The sequence below is a fragment of the Manihot esculenta genome, chromosome 9, assembly GCF_001659605.2.
Source record: "Manihot esculenta cultivar AM560-2 chromosome 9, M.esculenta_v8, whole genome shotgun sequence".
Lineage (NCBI taxonomy): Eukaryota > Viridiplantae > Streptophyta > Magnoliopsida > Malpighiales > Euphorbiaceae > Manihot > Manihot esculenta.
Genome location: NC_035169.2, coordinates 11821388 through 11837180, shown reverse-complemented (window position 1 = coordinate 11837180; position 15793 = coordinate 11821388). Strand labels below are relative to the sequence as shown.

At 31.9% G+C, this 15793-nt stretch overlaps 2 protein-coding genes across 2 annotated transcripts; both read right to left on the bottom strand.

Annotated features, from left to right (window-relative positions):
- Positions 1-10309: 10309 nt before the first annotated feature.
- Positions 10310-11577, bottom strand: LOC110611493 (peroxidase 21; the record flags this gene model as incomplete). Its single annotated transcript, XM_021751875.2, has 4 exons — positions 10310-10731; positions 10809-10974; positions 11139-11327; positions 11416-11577. Coding segments are annotated over 4 exons (924 nt in total), but the record flags the coding sequence as incomplete, so codon positions are not given.
- A 1608-nt stretch (positions 11578-13185) lies between these two features.
- LOC110610734 (peroxidase 21) lies at positions 13186-14916 on the bottom strand. The gene is made up of 5 exons (XM_021750791.2): positions 14758-14916; positions 14348-14496; positions 14080-14268; positions 13765-13930; positions 13186-13688 (listed from the first exon to the last, which is right to left on the bottom strand). Exons 1-5 carry the CDS (start codon positions 14837-14839, stop codon positions 13282-13284), a joined length of 993 nt encoding a protein of 330 aa, XP_021606483.2. The 5' UTR covers positions 14840-14916; the 3' UTR covers positions 13186-13281.
- Between the last annotated feature and the right edge of the window lie 877 nt (positions 14917-15793).

The window sequence follows — 15793 nt, the reverse complement described above, 5'->3', positions numbered from 1 at the left end:
CCTGGGTTGTCAATTTGGGCAAATCGATTTCTGCCTTTTCTGGAGATTTGGGAAAATCATCTCTGCAAGGAAGTTCTGTCTGTCCATAAATTTGGTCCGTGATTTGGGCAAATCGATGCCCTAGATCATCTTTCGGCAGTTTCTTCACAGCAACCTGTTTCTGCATTTGGGCAAATCCCTACCTAGACTTGCTGCCTTGGAGCTCTTTCCCACTTCTTAATGTGATGGCACTAGCATTCTGTCTTGGATTAATCTTAGTTTGGGAAAGTAGTTTTCCTTGTGATTCTAGCTTACTCACGGAGGTGGCTATTTGACCCACTTGTTGTTCAAGGTTTTGTACCGTGTTTGCTAAAGACTTTACGATCTCTTTAAGGGGCATATTAGATTTCTAAGGTGCTGCTTGGACTGAATTTCTTTGCTGATAGCTCGAATATTGATTAGCCCTTGCATTATTGAAGTTTGGGTGATCCCTCCAACTTGGGTTGTAGGTGTTAGAGTAGGGATCGTACATTCTTTGCCCATTAAATCCTCCAACTGCATTGACTTGCTGGTCTTCTTCTTGAAGGGAAGGACGTAGGTTAGTTGGGTGTCCCATGTTTGCACGTATCCCACATGGCTTTGGTTGCTGAATTTGCTAAGCTTGTTGGGCCTGCCCTACAACAAGGCTACGGACAACATTGGTTAGATCAGAGATTTGGGATGATGTACTTACCTCGTTTACCCTTCTTGGTAGTTGTTCTTGGTCCCTAAATTATTTTGAGGCTGCTGCCATGGTAGAAATTAAATCCCTTATGGCTTGAGGTGTCTTGTCTTCAATTGATCCTCCACATGCTGCATCAATAAATTTTCTTTTCGAAGGTAGCAAACCTCCATAGAAGTATTCGATGAGTGATTTGTCTGAGATGTCATATTGAGGGCAGCTTATGCACAATCTTTTGAACCTTTCCCAATACTCATATAAGCCTTCAGAATGCCTTTGCCTTATGCCACTTATCTCTCAACGGATGCCAATGGCTTTTGAAGTTGGGAAGAATTTACTTAAGAATGCTCTCACCATACCTGCCCATGATGTGATGGATCCGGGTGGTAGGTAGAACAGCCAATCCTTGGCATAGTTATCAAGGGAAAAAGGGAAGGCTCTAAGCTTAACATGCTCTTTGGAAATACCTTGGGGTCTCATGGTTGAGCACATAATGTGGAATTCTTTTAAGTGTTTGTGGGGGTCCTCATTTTTCAAACCTCTAAATTTAGGAAGGAGATGGATCAAGCCTGTTTTTAATTCAAAGGGTGCTGTTAAGGGTGGATAGGTAATGCATAAGGGTGCTCGATCTCCTATTGGTACAGCTAGCTGGCGAAGTGTCCTCTCTCGTGGCAGTGGGACTCGTATGGCTGCGTTTTCAGCTTCGACTTCTACATAAACAGCAGGTGGTTCAGCCATTGCTTGATTTTCTAGTGCTTGCATCTCGGCTTCTAGCATAAGTGTGGTGGTAGGTGCAGCAGCTAGTTCAGCAGATTCTACAGCAAGTGCGGTAGTAGATTTAGCAGCAGGCTTGGCAGTAGATTGGATGGCAGATACCAGATTCGTTGCTGTTGTTGATGAAGATGGTTTTGAGGCTTGGTTTCTCAAGTTTGCTTGCTTTCTCAAGCTCTTGGCAGTACGTTCAATTTTTGGATCGTAAATAAGAGTTTCCTTATAGCCAGCCCTGGTCATAAAAGAAAAATTCGTTAGTTAAATCAAATCCTCGACAACGGCGCCAATTTTTGATAGCGGTTGTCGAAATTATCAAAAATAATCTATTAGAAATGAACACTTAAAACTGCAGATAGTGGCAATAGGGTCAAATCCACAGGGATTTGATACTAAAGACTTTCCTAACAATGACTTGGGCAATTTAATAATAAAAGTAAAATAAGGGGGATTGTTTTTTATTATAGTAAACTAAGATTAAAACTAAGTAGCAAAAGAGAGCAATAATTAAAAGATGAGTAAATAAATAATAATAAGACTTTAGTTGAAGCATAGGATCCATTTCAGTTTAGAATTGATCATTGATACTTTGATTCTTTTATTTATTTCAATAAATTAGTTTAGGTTGTGGAAGATGCTCCTCACAACCAAATTCCTCATTTAAGTTTAGTTTGATTAGGAAACGTTCGCCAATCAAACACTAGTTAACAAGTTGCCAAGGAACGTCCTTGGGGTTCTTCACTTTTCAACTGTTAACTGTTTTAAGAATTAGAGAAACCTAATTCTAACCTTGCCAACTGCGTGGTTAAGTTAGATCATGCAACCAATTATTATTAGTGTTCAAATAATCCAAGCAATTACGGACCTAAATCATTCAAACTAACAATATATTGCTTATGCAATTAAAAGTAATGGGCCCTTATTGATTCAAATAGCAAGGCAATAATAAACATGAAGAACAAGTTACATAAATATTGAAAAATAGAAGTTTAATAATAGAGTTTCAGATCTCCTAATTCATAACAAAACTAAAACTTCTCCTATTTCAACTAAAAGAAAAGGTTTTTAGCCACTCATGGTGGACAAAGAACATATAAAAGAGAAAAGGAAGAAGAAAAGGAAGAGAGAGATGCTGCTGAAGCTTTTTGTCGAAAATTCTGAGATATCTGGCTATTTGGTTTCTGCCCATTTTTACAGGTGAGAAGTCCTAATCCTTTTTAGAGTTGGAATCCTATTTTGACTTGGTCTTGATGTTCTTCTTGTATTTTAGCATGAATAGATCTCCTTTGATGAGGGACTTCCTTTGGTGCGGTTCCTGGAGGTGTTATAGGATTAGTCTTATTGTATTCGAAATAGGATAGGACCCTAAGACTTTTGTATTTTTGAATTTCTGCCTTTCTCGCATTTCTGTATTTTCTTTGCCGGAGACAGTTGATTTAAGCAATGATTTGGGCAAATTACTTGCCCAAATCATTTCTGTGAGTTTTCCTCCGAGTGTCAACTTCAGCTTTCTCCAGGTGATTTGGCCAGTGATCCGGAAAAATCATCTTGGGCATATCAAGTCTTGAATATTTAGCTTCCTCTTCCTGAAGCTGCCTTAGTCATTCTTTGGGATTTGATTTGCCAAATCACTGAAGCCAAATCAATTTTTCAGCTTTTTTTGCTATTTTTCTCCAAATTTCTATTTTTCAACTTTTTTGCAAAAATATTATAAAAATATAAATTAAGCTAGGAAAATATATATTTAAACAGTAATAATGATAATAAAAATGTGGCTAAATTATATTTTTTCATGTACTACCTGCTGATGAGGGGTTCAACATCAATGAACCCCAACCCACATTAAACTATCAAGCTCCTCAGCAGAGCAATCGGAGAACAGATGATAGGGATGGAGAGGCCAGTTGGAGAAACGAGTCGATAGCCAAAATAAGAGGCAGAATAGTAAGAGAGCTCTAGGACTGAGAGCTACTCCTCCCAAGCCAGCAGGAAGGACAGAGAGTGAAGAGCTAGAAAGAAACTTCCATTTGGAGAAGAGGCTCAAAAGGGAAGACGTAAATATAGATCAGAAGTTAGAAAGATTGAAAGAGCAACTACTGATAAAGTTGGGAGCACGAGACAATAGTAACTCCCTATTACCAACCTCATCATCATTTGTGAGATGAGTTTAGTAAGAAACTATTTTCAAGAAGTTCATAATGCCAACAATGACAGCTTACGATGGGACGGAAAACCCCAAGGAGCATGTCTTGAACTATAAGACATTTATGGAACTGCAGACCTACTCGGATGCCTTGATGTGCAAGATTTTTCCTACCACCTTAACAGGACCAGCCCGGACGTGGTTTAACAGCTTGAAGGCAGGAAGTATTATGAGCTTCATCGACCTAGCCAGCGTGTTCATTAGCAGATTCATTGCTGGAGTCCCTGCAGAGAGAAAGACAAGCTACTTAGAGACCGTTCGACAGAGGAGAAATGAATCCTTAAGAGAGTACATGGCCAGGTTTAACTCTATGGCTTTGTAGATACCTGAGCCTGATGAAGAAAGAGTTGTAGAAGCTATGCAGAAGGGTACTACCTCCCTAGAGTTCTTCGAATCATTATGTAGAAAGCCCCTTACTACCCTGGCGGAGTTGATGAAAAGAGTATAAAAGTATATAAGGCAGGATGGCGCCTTAACTACAAGCAGGTTTACCAAGGATGATAGAGACAGAGGAAGAGCCGGGGAGGACAAGAGACAAGACAGGCAGAAGAGGAGGCAGGATAGAAGAGTGCAGAACAACTCAATTGAAGGGGCAAAATCTCAGCACAGACAAACAGACTCAAAGCAGCACATAAACAAGATAGAATTAGGGGACAACATCTGAGAAGTTACCATAAAATGATGGAAGACCTCAATAAAGAAAGGAGTAAAAGGGAAGGTTAGTCCAAAATCATGTTGTTTAACAAAAAAGACCAAGTTGCACCCTTATTGGGTGTTTATCATACCTGCCGGTGGTGGATAGGGGAGAACAATCCTCTCATTAGGTAGGGGTGCCATAATCTTATAGATGGTGGTGTCAGAATAGTCGCTGGAAAAGTAATGAGAAAAGTAGGAAGGGGTGATATAGGATACCAAACCCACCACATCGGGAATCCTAGCAGAAGTCATGAGAAGAGTAGGACGTACCTTAGATTAGAAAGGCAGGAATCACAAAGAAGAGAAAGGGCAAGATAGCAGAAACTGTGTAAGAGGCAGAGCAATAAGTGAAATCAAAAGCGTAAATTTGAAATGGGTAAAGGCGAAGAAATGACGTTTTGACAAGAACTTTCCTAGAGCCGCGTTGTAATAATTGGAGCTTCGGGATTTACCTCATCATTAATCATGGAATAATTAATGAGCAGATAAAATGACACTTGATGATAACCGGACCCTGGACATTCTGGCTATGGTTGAGCCCGTGCTGGAAAGGTTAGGTCTTAACTCTATTAAGACCCAATATATATGTCAGCTTCACATATAAGTCCAGGACTTGTTTTGACTGACTAGATCAAGCTTGGACGTACATTTGGAAGGCTTAACTTGATTAACCTACTAAATCCGTAGAGTAACAGACTCCGTAATATCCAGAATCGTATCTACGTAGCGCCGGATGTAATTAAATTATTGTCTGACGATGAAAAATAGTGCAATATGTTTATGCGTATGGCCAAACATGATTATGACGGGAGGTATAAGTACAGAATGGCAGTTACATGTCATTAGAAAACAAACACAAAGAGTACAAACTAAACCAAACTTATGGAAATATATTTAAACATCACATTTTAATATATTTTATATAATTAAATAACTAACTGATAAATTCTTATTATAATACATGACTAAATAATAATTATTACATAAATTTAATTTTAACATTTTGGAAACTTCATATTTTATGAGTGATTTGAATGTGTTTTAGAATTTAAAAGAAAAAAACTTATTTGAATCTGATTATTAACAGACAATAATACAATACAACCATTTATTTAGTTGCATCAACTTGAGATGAGTGTATACAAAAATTTTTCTTTCCACATAATAAAATTAAAATTTACTTTTTACTAGTTATATTATGTCCTTTTTTAAAATCAAAATGTTTTATATCATTATTCATAACTAATCTCATTGAATATTGACTTTTTTAATTAATAATTAAAATATATTAGTTATTATTCCACGAGTATAAAAAAATATAAGTCTCTTTATATAAAATTATAACCAATCATATATCATTATTTAAAATCATATCCAAACGATACATTAATTATGGAACAATGCTAAAAGATATGAATCCCAAATGCGGTATTGGAAAAAAAGTAATTTATATTTATATTTAATATTTTAAATTTTAGATGATAAAATTAAATTTATTTCCATTTCAAAAAAAATTAAATTTATTTAATTTATAAAAATTATAATTAAAAATATTAAATTGAATTTATATAAGTTAACGGTAAATTATAATATAATTTTTAAAATTTTATATTATTTATAAAATATATAATTCTTTAGTTTAATTTTTATATTAAAATTAAATATATTTTATACTTATTATATATACTATTAAATATATTACATTGAACAAATATTTATTATAAATACATTTTTATTATATAAAAAATTACATATAAATAATATATATTAATAAATATTTCACTAAATATATATACTCAATATTATAAATAATGTGTATATTTTTTATTTTTGAAAATTTTTACCCCTTATTAGTAATATTTTAAATAAAATAAAATATTATATATTTTAAATTATAAAATTTTATTTTTTATATTTTAAATTTTTATTAATATGTACGATATTATATAAAAGTGAAAATAAAGAATGAAATATGAGATTAATAAAAAAATAATATTATTATAATAAAAATATATATTTAAAAACTATTTTATTATTTAAATAAAATTTTAGAGGTTATATTATAATTTTACCGTTAACTTATATAAAATTTAATTTATTACTCTTTATCATAATTATAACAAATGAAAAAGATTTAACATTTTTTTCCACTGTCTTATTAAATTTACATTATTATTATAATTATTGCTTATTTCATTTGGAATAATTCATTTAAAATAATTAAAAATCTAATAAATTATTATACAATTACAAATAATTTATATTTCATTGAAAATGAATTTTTTTAAATAAAAAACATTTATTTATTTAAAATATAAAATTGAAAAAAAAATTATATCCAACTATTACTGGAGTTAATAATTTCAGTTTGATTTTCTTTTTTAATCGTTTCAATTCAATTTGTTAAAAGCATGGTAATTCATGCTATGCCTCCTGAAATAGCCACTTTTTTCTTAAAAATTTGATTTTAAAATCGTACTAAAATAAAAAAATTATATGAATAATTTAATTTTGATTCATAATTAAAGATTTGAAATGAGATAAAATTCACTCTACGATATAATTGCAATTCGTACCTTAAATAATTTTATTTTCAAAGTGATATTAAAAAAATTAAGGTTTATAATTTAATTCATAAGTATTAACATTATTAATAAGTCAGTTTCTATATTTTAAGAAATCTATTAAAACGTTCTTATCTTTTCTCTCCGTCAACGTTCCGTCTATTTTTACCGTTAAAAATATAGTAAAAGACTAATTACTCCCTCATCCTCCTTTTTCTTCTTCTTCTCCTCCTCTTTCATCATCATCATCATTTTTTTTTTTCTTTTTTTTTGAGGAGGAAGAAGAGGAGTGACTATTTTATTGACGAAAAAAAATGATAAGAATGTTTTAATAGATGTGAAAAAAGATAAGGACTATTTCGTTGACGAAAAAAAACGATAAGAACGTTTTAATAGATTTTTAAAAATATAGGGAGGGATGATTTTATTGACGGAAAGAAATGATAAAAACGTTTTAATGGATATGAGAAAAAATAGAGACTATTTTATTGACGGAAAGCAACGACAAGAACGTTTTAATAAATATGAAAAAAGATAAAAATATTTTAATAGATTTTTGAAAATATAGAAACTAATTTATAAATAATAGTAATATCCAAGAACTAAATAAAGGATTTTATTTGAGAGTAAAATTAAAATTTAAAAATTTTCTAGAATCCTTTATCTAATTTTAACAAAAAAATGATGGAAAACTATTTTGTTGACGAAAAAAAAAAAAGATAAAAACGTTTAAATAAATTTTTAAAAATATAAGAACTGACTAATTAATAATAATAATATTTAAGAATTAAATTATAAATTTCTCATTAAAAAATTATATTTAATAAAATCCATTGAACATAAGTTGAAAAAAGCTAGAGAAAACCTAAATTCAATACAAGCTCAAATCTAATCAAAATATCCGGCCTATCCACAGCTGAAAATCTTTGGAATCTGAGACTAAAATTTCACCGACTCTACTGTTGCACTAGACCCAAACAACTGAACAAGCACAACCACCGCTAAACGCCAAACCAACTGCAAAAGACTCAAGGCTTTAACTATAGGGAGGAGACGTGATAGACTACCAAGGACAGCGTTGATCACTTGGTGTGTTCATGCGGTCCCAGATTATCAACATAAAAAAGTGAACTTTCACATAGAATAGAACATATTAGCCCATCCCAGATCGATAGAAAACCCCCCTACGAAGCATCATCAAGACTTGGAAGAAACGAAAAACAAACACACACAACACACCAAATGATTCTGCTAATTGGAGTGGCAAACATGGTGTTATTTAAATTATTCCAAATTTACATCAGTAAAATGATAAATTTATTATAAAATTTCCGAGCTGAGATTCACTGTGAACAGAACTAAACTCCATCAGAATTGACAAAAGTTAGTCTCAGGAAAGTTCGTCCACATAAGCAAGTGGAATCAGTAAATTGTGTGGCCAACGCACAGAAACAGAATATCTGGTTTTTGGTTTGAGAGTTTTCCAATTAACTAAGTTTTGATTTCTTGTGTATGATTGCTGCGTCGACTGTTGCAATTTTCCCCTTTTTGCTTTTTCCTTTTTCTCCTCTTCAGCCACTTATTAATTATATATATATATATATATTGCAGGTGGCGGGGCTCACCGTTTGGTGGATATGCACGAAACATTTATTTGATAGAAATGCAATTGCAAGGGGTAGCTTTGAGGCCATGGGAGAAGTGTTTCCTTGAAGCAAGGAATATCATTGGATAGAAATTTATAAATTTGATAGGTGGGACGTCTGAGCTGTGACTTTTAGGTTTATGGGTTTTGGGTTGGGGAAACAAAAAGGGATATCGTCTGTTAGGAAACTTTTCATATATGGAGATTTTATTATTTCCTCGGGCACACTTTTATTTGTTTTTTTTTTTTCTAAATGTTAATTTATTTAAAATTATCAATCACTTCAAAAAAATTAAGAAGCATTTTTTTTTTCAATTTTTGTATTTTCCTTTTTTTTTTTTTATCATGTATAAATTGTATTGCAAATTCAATTGGACAAACCCAAAATACACAGGAGAAGACTCAGTATTGTCTATAATCAAAATATACAGGTGTTACCCAAAAAATTCAGCCATAATACTCTAGCACCAACCGCAGTATCGCCATTCTCACCAGCCAACAACATTGATGCCAACATCCTGATATGCTACCAAACTCGAAGCAGCAAACTAGGGAAGAAGAGAACTAAAGCAATGCATGCCTGAAACAAAGCCCCAAACAACAAGAATCCACCATGCTTAACCAATTTCTCAACTAGAGCCACCAGGATCACACAAGGGAAGGAACGCAAACACACAAGATTATCGTCGAAAGCCACCAGAGGAAGAAAATGGAGTCACGGCAGTTTTGCAATATAGACAAATGCAAACCTACCTCAAAAATCAATTGATTTGACTCATCTGTGGACTTTGATATTATCGTTGGTAAACATAATAATTATTTTTATAATTTTTTAAAATTTGGTAAATTAATGGAGAGATAATTATTGAAATTGACATAATTAGATGAGATTAATAGTAATTTAGTCTAATTAATAGTTAGTTAGTTTGACCTTTTCCTTCAAGAGATTGTTTTATCAAATGCCCTACCACCACATTGCCTTTGGTTATTTAAGGACATAATTGCGTAAATTCTCAATTTTGGGCACTATATCACCTCCTTCCAAAACGACGTCATTAAGATAATTGAGTTCTATAATTTAATTTTATGTATTAAATAATTTTTTTAATTAATAAAATAAATTGTTCAGAATTCAAAAACGGGGGCGAGAAAAAAATTGGACCCAAGGAAAACTGGGGAAAAAAGGCTGCTTATTGCATTATCCTAACCCAATAATTAATGGACCCATTGCAATGAAGACCTTTTATCCAATTTGGTGTCTCATTAAAATGATATTGAAATTGATTAGAACTAGAATTTATTTAAAACTCCCTAAATTAGATTAATTTTGATTAATTGAGCTTATTTTCGTCTCAAAATTATTTCTTTTTTTACTTTTTGAAATATTTAAAAAATTATGAAAATTAATTTAATCAAATCAAATTGAATTAAAATCAAATTACAATAATATATCACTTAATTGCTTTTTCCGACAGTACATTTACTTTTTATGACAAAATTTTTATTTTTTAATAGCCACATTTTTATAAACTGTTCGCAAGTGATTCAAACTCTACCTGCTCATATCTTGATGAGAAAATTTATTAGACTTTATAAATAGACTATTATAATGGGATAATTAAATTTCATGCGTTTATATTTTGAATTCATGTAAATTTAATATACTCATTGCTCCATAAATGCATTTCACACATATGACTTGATTAATGCAATAATTTAACATGAAACTTTCTTCATTATTGTCTTAGCTAATTGGTATTGACATAGCGGCAATCCTTTCTTATCTCTCCTTGATCATCAGTAAGAGGATTATTCTCCGACAACAACACCACAGCTCTAGAGAACTGATCAAGGAAGTATCCATTATCGCCAGCCATTTTTTCCACAAATGGAGAAGTAATGGGATCAGAAGCCAATTGTTGATCCACTAAAAGCAATCCCTTGTGCTTCAATATGTTCTTGTAGTACATATTATCAAGAATCATGGGTGTTTCTCTGTCATTTCTTGCATACTGAACTTCTTCTGGGTCCGGGACTGGAGTCGGACACCTCCCTTTGAGGTATTCTGCATACTCAGGGTCCAAGCTCGGATCAACCGTAGGGTACAGTCTTTGTACTAAATTCACACAGTGAACTCTGCCAACCGAGTGACCTCCTGAACAAGATTACACATATTAGATTGGACCATTGATGGGCAGTATGTAGTTTTTCATTAAGTGTTTGATGAAATACCTAAAAGAGCAACAGTTCCTTCAGTGTCAATGCCAATGGATTGAAAGCGAGAAAGCACTAATGACATGCTGTCGTTGTGATTGGGAAGGAAGTCTTCTACCACTGCTGCGTAGCTCTTTTTGCTGTCTCTCCTCCCTGTTTTCATTTCTATTCTTGGTCCTCCTAACTATAGATGTTATCCCAATAGAAATTCCTAGTCATTAAATTATTTCTTTGCCATTTGAATTCTTGAAACAATAGATAATTTCTTTTTTTTTTTTTTTTGAAAAAAAAAGGCAGAGAAATATTGTTTTCGTTATTTAAAATTATTTGCGTGGGAAGAAGACGTACCATGACAATACCATCTCTTGCAGAAAGAGCAACAATATCAGCACAAGAGACGGTCAAAGGGCATTCAGCTTCAACTGCATCTTTGATTGTGTTCACATACTTCAAATTTCTCATTCCAAAGTTCCTCTGTGATGCTTTCTCCGATTCAATTCCGTTTGCCGACTCCAACAACAGCGATGCATCACACGACTGAATCATTTATGCCCATATAGACAATTAATGAACCAACTATGAAACGTAATTAACAATTGATTAATTAACCAAAATAATATAATACCTTCACCCCACAATCATGGAAGAGATTCCTAACCCAGGAAACTGCTGTATTTCCATGTTTCTTGTATAGATTAGTGACTTGCTCTTTGATGATGTCTTCAGCTCTTGGGCAACTTTGTGCATAGTAGTTTAGTTGGAGTTCACTTCTACCTGAGCTCAACAGTCACCGTATATTACACAATAATGAAATATTATTCAGCACACCGGTACATGTACATCGTCATAATTAAGAATTCATTTTAACAAGAAGTAACAATTAAATAATGTGCTAATGAAGCTAGAATTTCTTGTAGAAGTATATATTATGAACATTACCATGATAAAATTGCAAGAGCAACGGCAATAAGATAAAGAGGAGGAGGGTTGAAGTGCCACGTTGGGTAGAGTTGGTGGGCATGGCCATCTCTTTTTTTTGGCTAATTTGATATGGTGTGATGAAAGTGACGGGAGAGAGTTATGTCTATTTATATAGAGGTGTTTGATTTTACTGTTGGATGTATTCGATAACTGATAAATATTTAAAAGATAAAAGATAATTAATAGACAATTGATATCTATCAGCTGCATTTTAAATCAATCCTAATTTTAGAGTTGTTTCTATCAATTAGTAGTTGTTTTGATTTTATTTCTTATTTAGACTATATTAATTTTTATGATTTTTTAATTTATAATTTTTTAAATTAAAATTTTTATATTAATAAATAATTTAAAATTACAATACATAATACATAAATTAAAAATACTATAAATAATAATTAAACTAGTTATAATATTTATTATTATATAATAAAAATTACATATGTGTATAAAAAATAATTATATTTTAAATTATATATATTATATAATAAATATATATTTTTATATTTATCTCATTAATATAATAAATTGATATATATTTTTATTAATTATTTTATACGATAGCAGCAAACTATTATATATCAAACACCTAAAACATATCCGTTAATATCAGTTATTAGTTATAAGTAATAATTATCAATTTAAAGTTATATCTAACCCGTAAACTAAACAGCCCTATTATGTGCAAAGAGGACACTGGGGCCTCTCAGCCTCCCCACTACGCTTTAACTCTGACGCTTGGGAGTTGAGACTTCACTCACCATGATATTCTGAAAAAGATTGAGCCAAAGGGAAATTGGGGGAAAAGGCTGTTTATTGCCTTATCCTAAACCAATAATTAATGGACCCATTGCAATGAAGACCGTTTATCCAACAATATTACAAGTAAATTTTGCGTTTGGGTTTGCATTAGAATCTGTCTCATTAAAATGAGATTGAAATTGATTAAAACTTGAAATATTCAAAATTATTATTATTATTATTATTATTATTATTACTTTTGAAACATTCAAAGAATTATAAGGATAAATTTAGTTAAATTAAATATATTAAATTAAATTTAATTAAAATAAAATTATAATACATTGTATTTATTCATAAACTTAATTTGATAATAAATACATCAAATTGAATCACGAGAGATTTTAGATTCTTAATCTCAATCTTTTATTCCTTTATTAAAAAAAAATACACTATACCTAAAATTAGAGATTTGCAAGGAAGTTTCGTTATTACAATTTATATTTTTTAATTTAGTTAATAATTTTAAATGATAAACCTTATGATTTTAGAAAACTCTATAATTTTATATAAGACTTTAATTGTATTGGAAGAAAAATTTATTTAGACCTTGTGTATATAAATTAAAATATAAAATTATAGTACGAATTTGATATACTCGTTGCTCCGTAAATACATTTCAATTATCACTTGTTTATTTCACACATATGACTTGATTAATACAAGATGCTTTATTGTTGTGGACAAGTACATAACTTTCTGAGCTTAGCTAATTGGTATTCACATAGCGGCAATCCTTTCTTATCTCTCCTTGATCATCAGTAAGAGGATTATTCTCCGACAACAACACCACAGCTCTAGAGAACTGATCAAGGAAGTATCCATTATCGCCAGCCATTTTTTCCACAAATGGAGAAGTAATGGGATCAGAAGCCAATTGTTGATCCACTAAAAGCAATCCCTTGTGCTTCAATATGTTCTTGTAGTACATATTATCAAGAATCATGGGTGTTTCTCTGTCATTTCTTGCATACAGAACTTCTTCTGGGTCCGGGTCTGGAGTTGGGCACCTTCCTTTGAGGTACTCTGCATACTCAGGGTCCAAACTCGGGTCAACTGTAGGGTAGAGTCTCTGTACTAAGTTCACACAGTGAACTCTACCAACCGAGTGACCTCCTGAACAAGATTACACATATTAGATTAGAACATTGATGGGCAGTATGTAGTTTTTCATAAGTGTTTGATGAAATACCTAAAAGAGCAACAGCTCCTTCAGTGTCAATGCCAATGGATTGAAAGCGAGAAAGCACTAATGACATGCTGTCGTTGTGATTGGGGAGGAAGTTTTCTAGCACCGCTGCATAGCTCTCTTTGCTGTCCCTTCTCCCTGTTTTCATTTCTGTTCTTGGTCCTCCTAACTGTGGATTTCATCCCAATATAAATTCCTTGTTATCAAATTATTTCTTTGCCTTTTGAATTCTTGAAACTATGGATAATTTCTTTTTTTATAAAAAATAAAAATAAAAAAACGCATAGAAATATGTTTTAAACTATGAAGAAGACGTACCATGACAATACCATCTCTTGCAGAAAGAGCAACAATATCAGCACAAGAGACGGTCAAAGGGCATTCAGCTTCAACTGCATCTTTGATTGTGTTCACGTACTTAAAATTTCTCATTCCAAAGCTCCTCTGTGATGCTTTCTCCGATTCAATTCCGTTCGCCGTCTCCAACAACAGCGATGCATCACACGACTGAATCAAATTAACAAGGTAATTAACCAACTATGAAAGATAATTAACAATTAATTAATTAACCAAAATAATATAATACCTTCACCCCACAATCATGGAAGAGATTCCTAACCCAGGAAACTGCCGTATTTCCATGTTTCTTGTACAGATTAATGACTTGCTCTTTGATGATCTCTTCAGCTCTTGGGCAACTTTGTGCATAATAGTTTAGTTGGAGCTCACTTTTACCTGAGCTCAACAGTCACCAAATGAAATATTATTCAGCACACCGGTGAACATATATCGTCACTAATAATCAAAATTTCATTTTAATAAAGCCTAACGGCGAGTAATAGCTAATAAAATATAACATATGATATTTTCTTTTCTTCACTGCAGAGGTGAATAATTTCATAACAAATAACTGGAAATGTTTAAATGCATTAATCGAATGATGCGCTAGCTAACGAAGCTAGAATTTCTTGTACAAGTATATGCTATGAACGTTACCAGGATAAAATTGCAAGAGCAACGGCAATAACAGAAAGAAGAGGAAGGTTGAAGTTCCACGTTGGGTAATGTTGGTGGGCATGGCTAATTTGATATGGTGTGATGGAAGTGAGGAGGGAGAGTTGTCATCTCTTTATATATTAAGTGCAAAGTGGACATCGAAGCCTCTCATCCTCCCACTACGCCACATTCTTTGACCTGTCCGCTGTTTTAACTCTCACACTTTGGAGTTAAGACTCCACTCACCATAATGTTAAAAAAATAGTTTTAATATTAAACTAAAAATTTTCTGGATACTTTATGGTTTTTGAATATAAAATGTTTAATTTGTTTCATCATACATAATGCATTTCAAAGCCCTATTAAGGTAAACTAGGATGGGAGATCACATATATGATGGAATTTGGAATATTTTTTTAAAAAAAATTATTGAATAATAATAACAATAATTGTAGAAAACCCAAATAATGTGCTTGTGATTTGATTTGACTTTCTTGGATATTGATTGGTGGGTTGTGCATAAATGTATTATTCAAGTGATTGTGATCCTCAAATAAAATAATTTGTGGCACATATGCATTAAAACCTACCTAAATGACAAGACATTGGAATATACCTTACCTGTCTACTTTTATTTATCGTATTTAAAAATTATTTTGTTTAAAACTTTTATACTGTTTTGAAAATATTAAAAAATATTTTTTATTTTTTTATTTTTTTATTAAATATTAATAACTGATAAATCTATAAATATATAAATGAGATGAAGATACGTGATTAATAAAAAATTATGGTGTATGTATGACAATGTATGAAGTTAAATGATATGGTAAACTGTGTAAGTAATTACTATGAGAATTTAAATGTTTTATGAGTTTAAATTATAAAAGTTTTAGAGAAATTATGAGATTGAAGAAAACACATTAGAAACGGGTCTACAAAATAGGCAATAACTTTTATACTTGAGTGCGTATATACTTGAGTGCGTATATGATAAGTATGTAAATGTCTCTTCAGGTCATAAATAGTACTTTTA

Excerpts from the sequence above, each read along its gene's own strand:
- LOC110610734 (XM_021750791.2), bottom strand. The coding sequence starts at position 14,839 with ATGCCCACCAACATTACCCAACGTGGAACTTCAACCTTCCTCTTCTTT. Across the intron at positions 14,497-14,757 it reads GCTCTTGCAATTTTATCCTG|GTAAAAGTGAGCTCCAACTA; the intron begins GTAACGTTCATA and ends TGTTGAGCTCAG. Across the intron at positions 14,269-14,347 it reads TCCATGATTGTGGGGTGAAG|TCGTGTGATGCATCGCTGTT; the intron begins GTATTATATTAT and ends AATTTGATTCAG.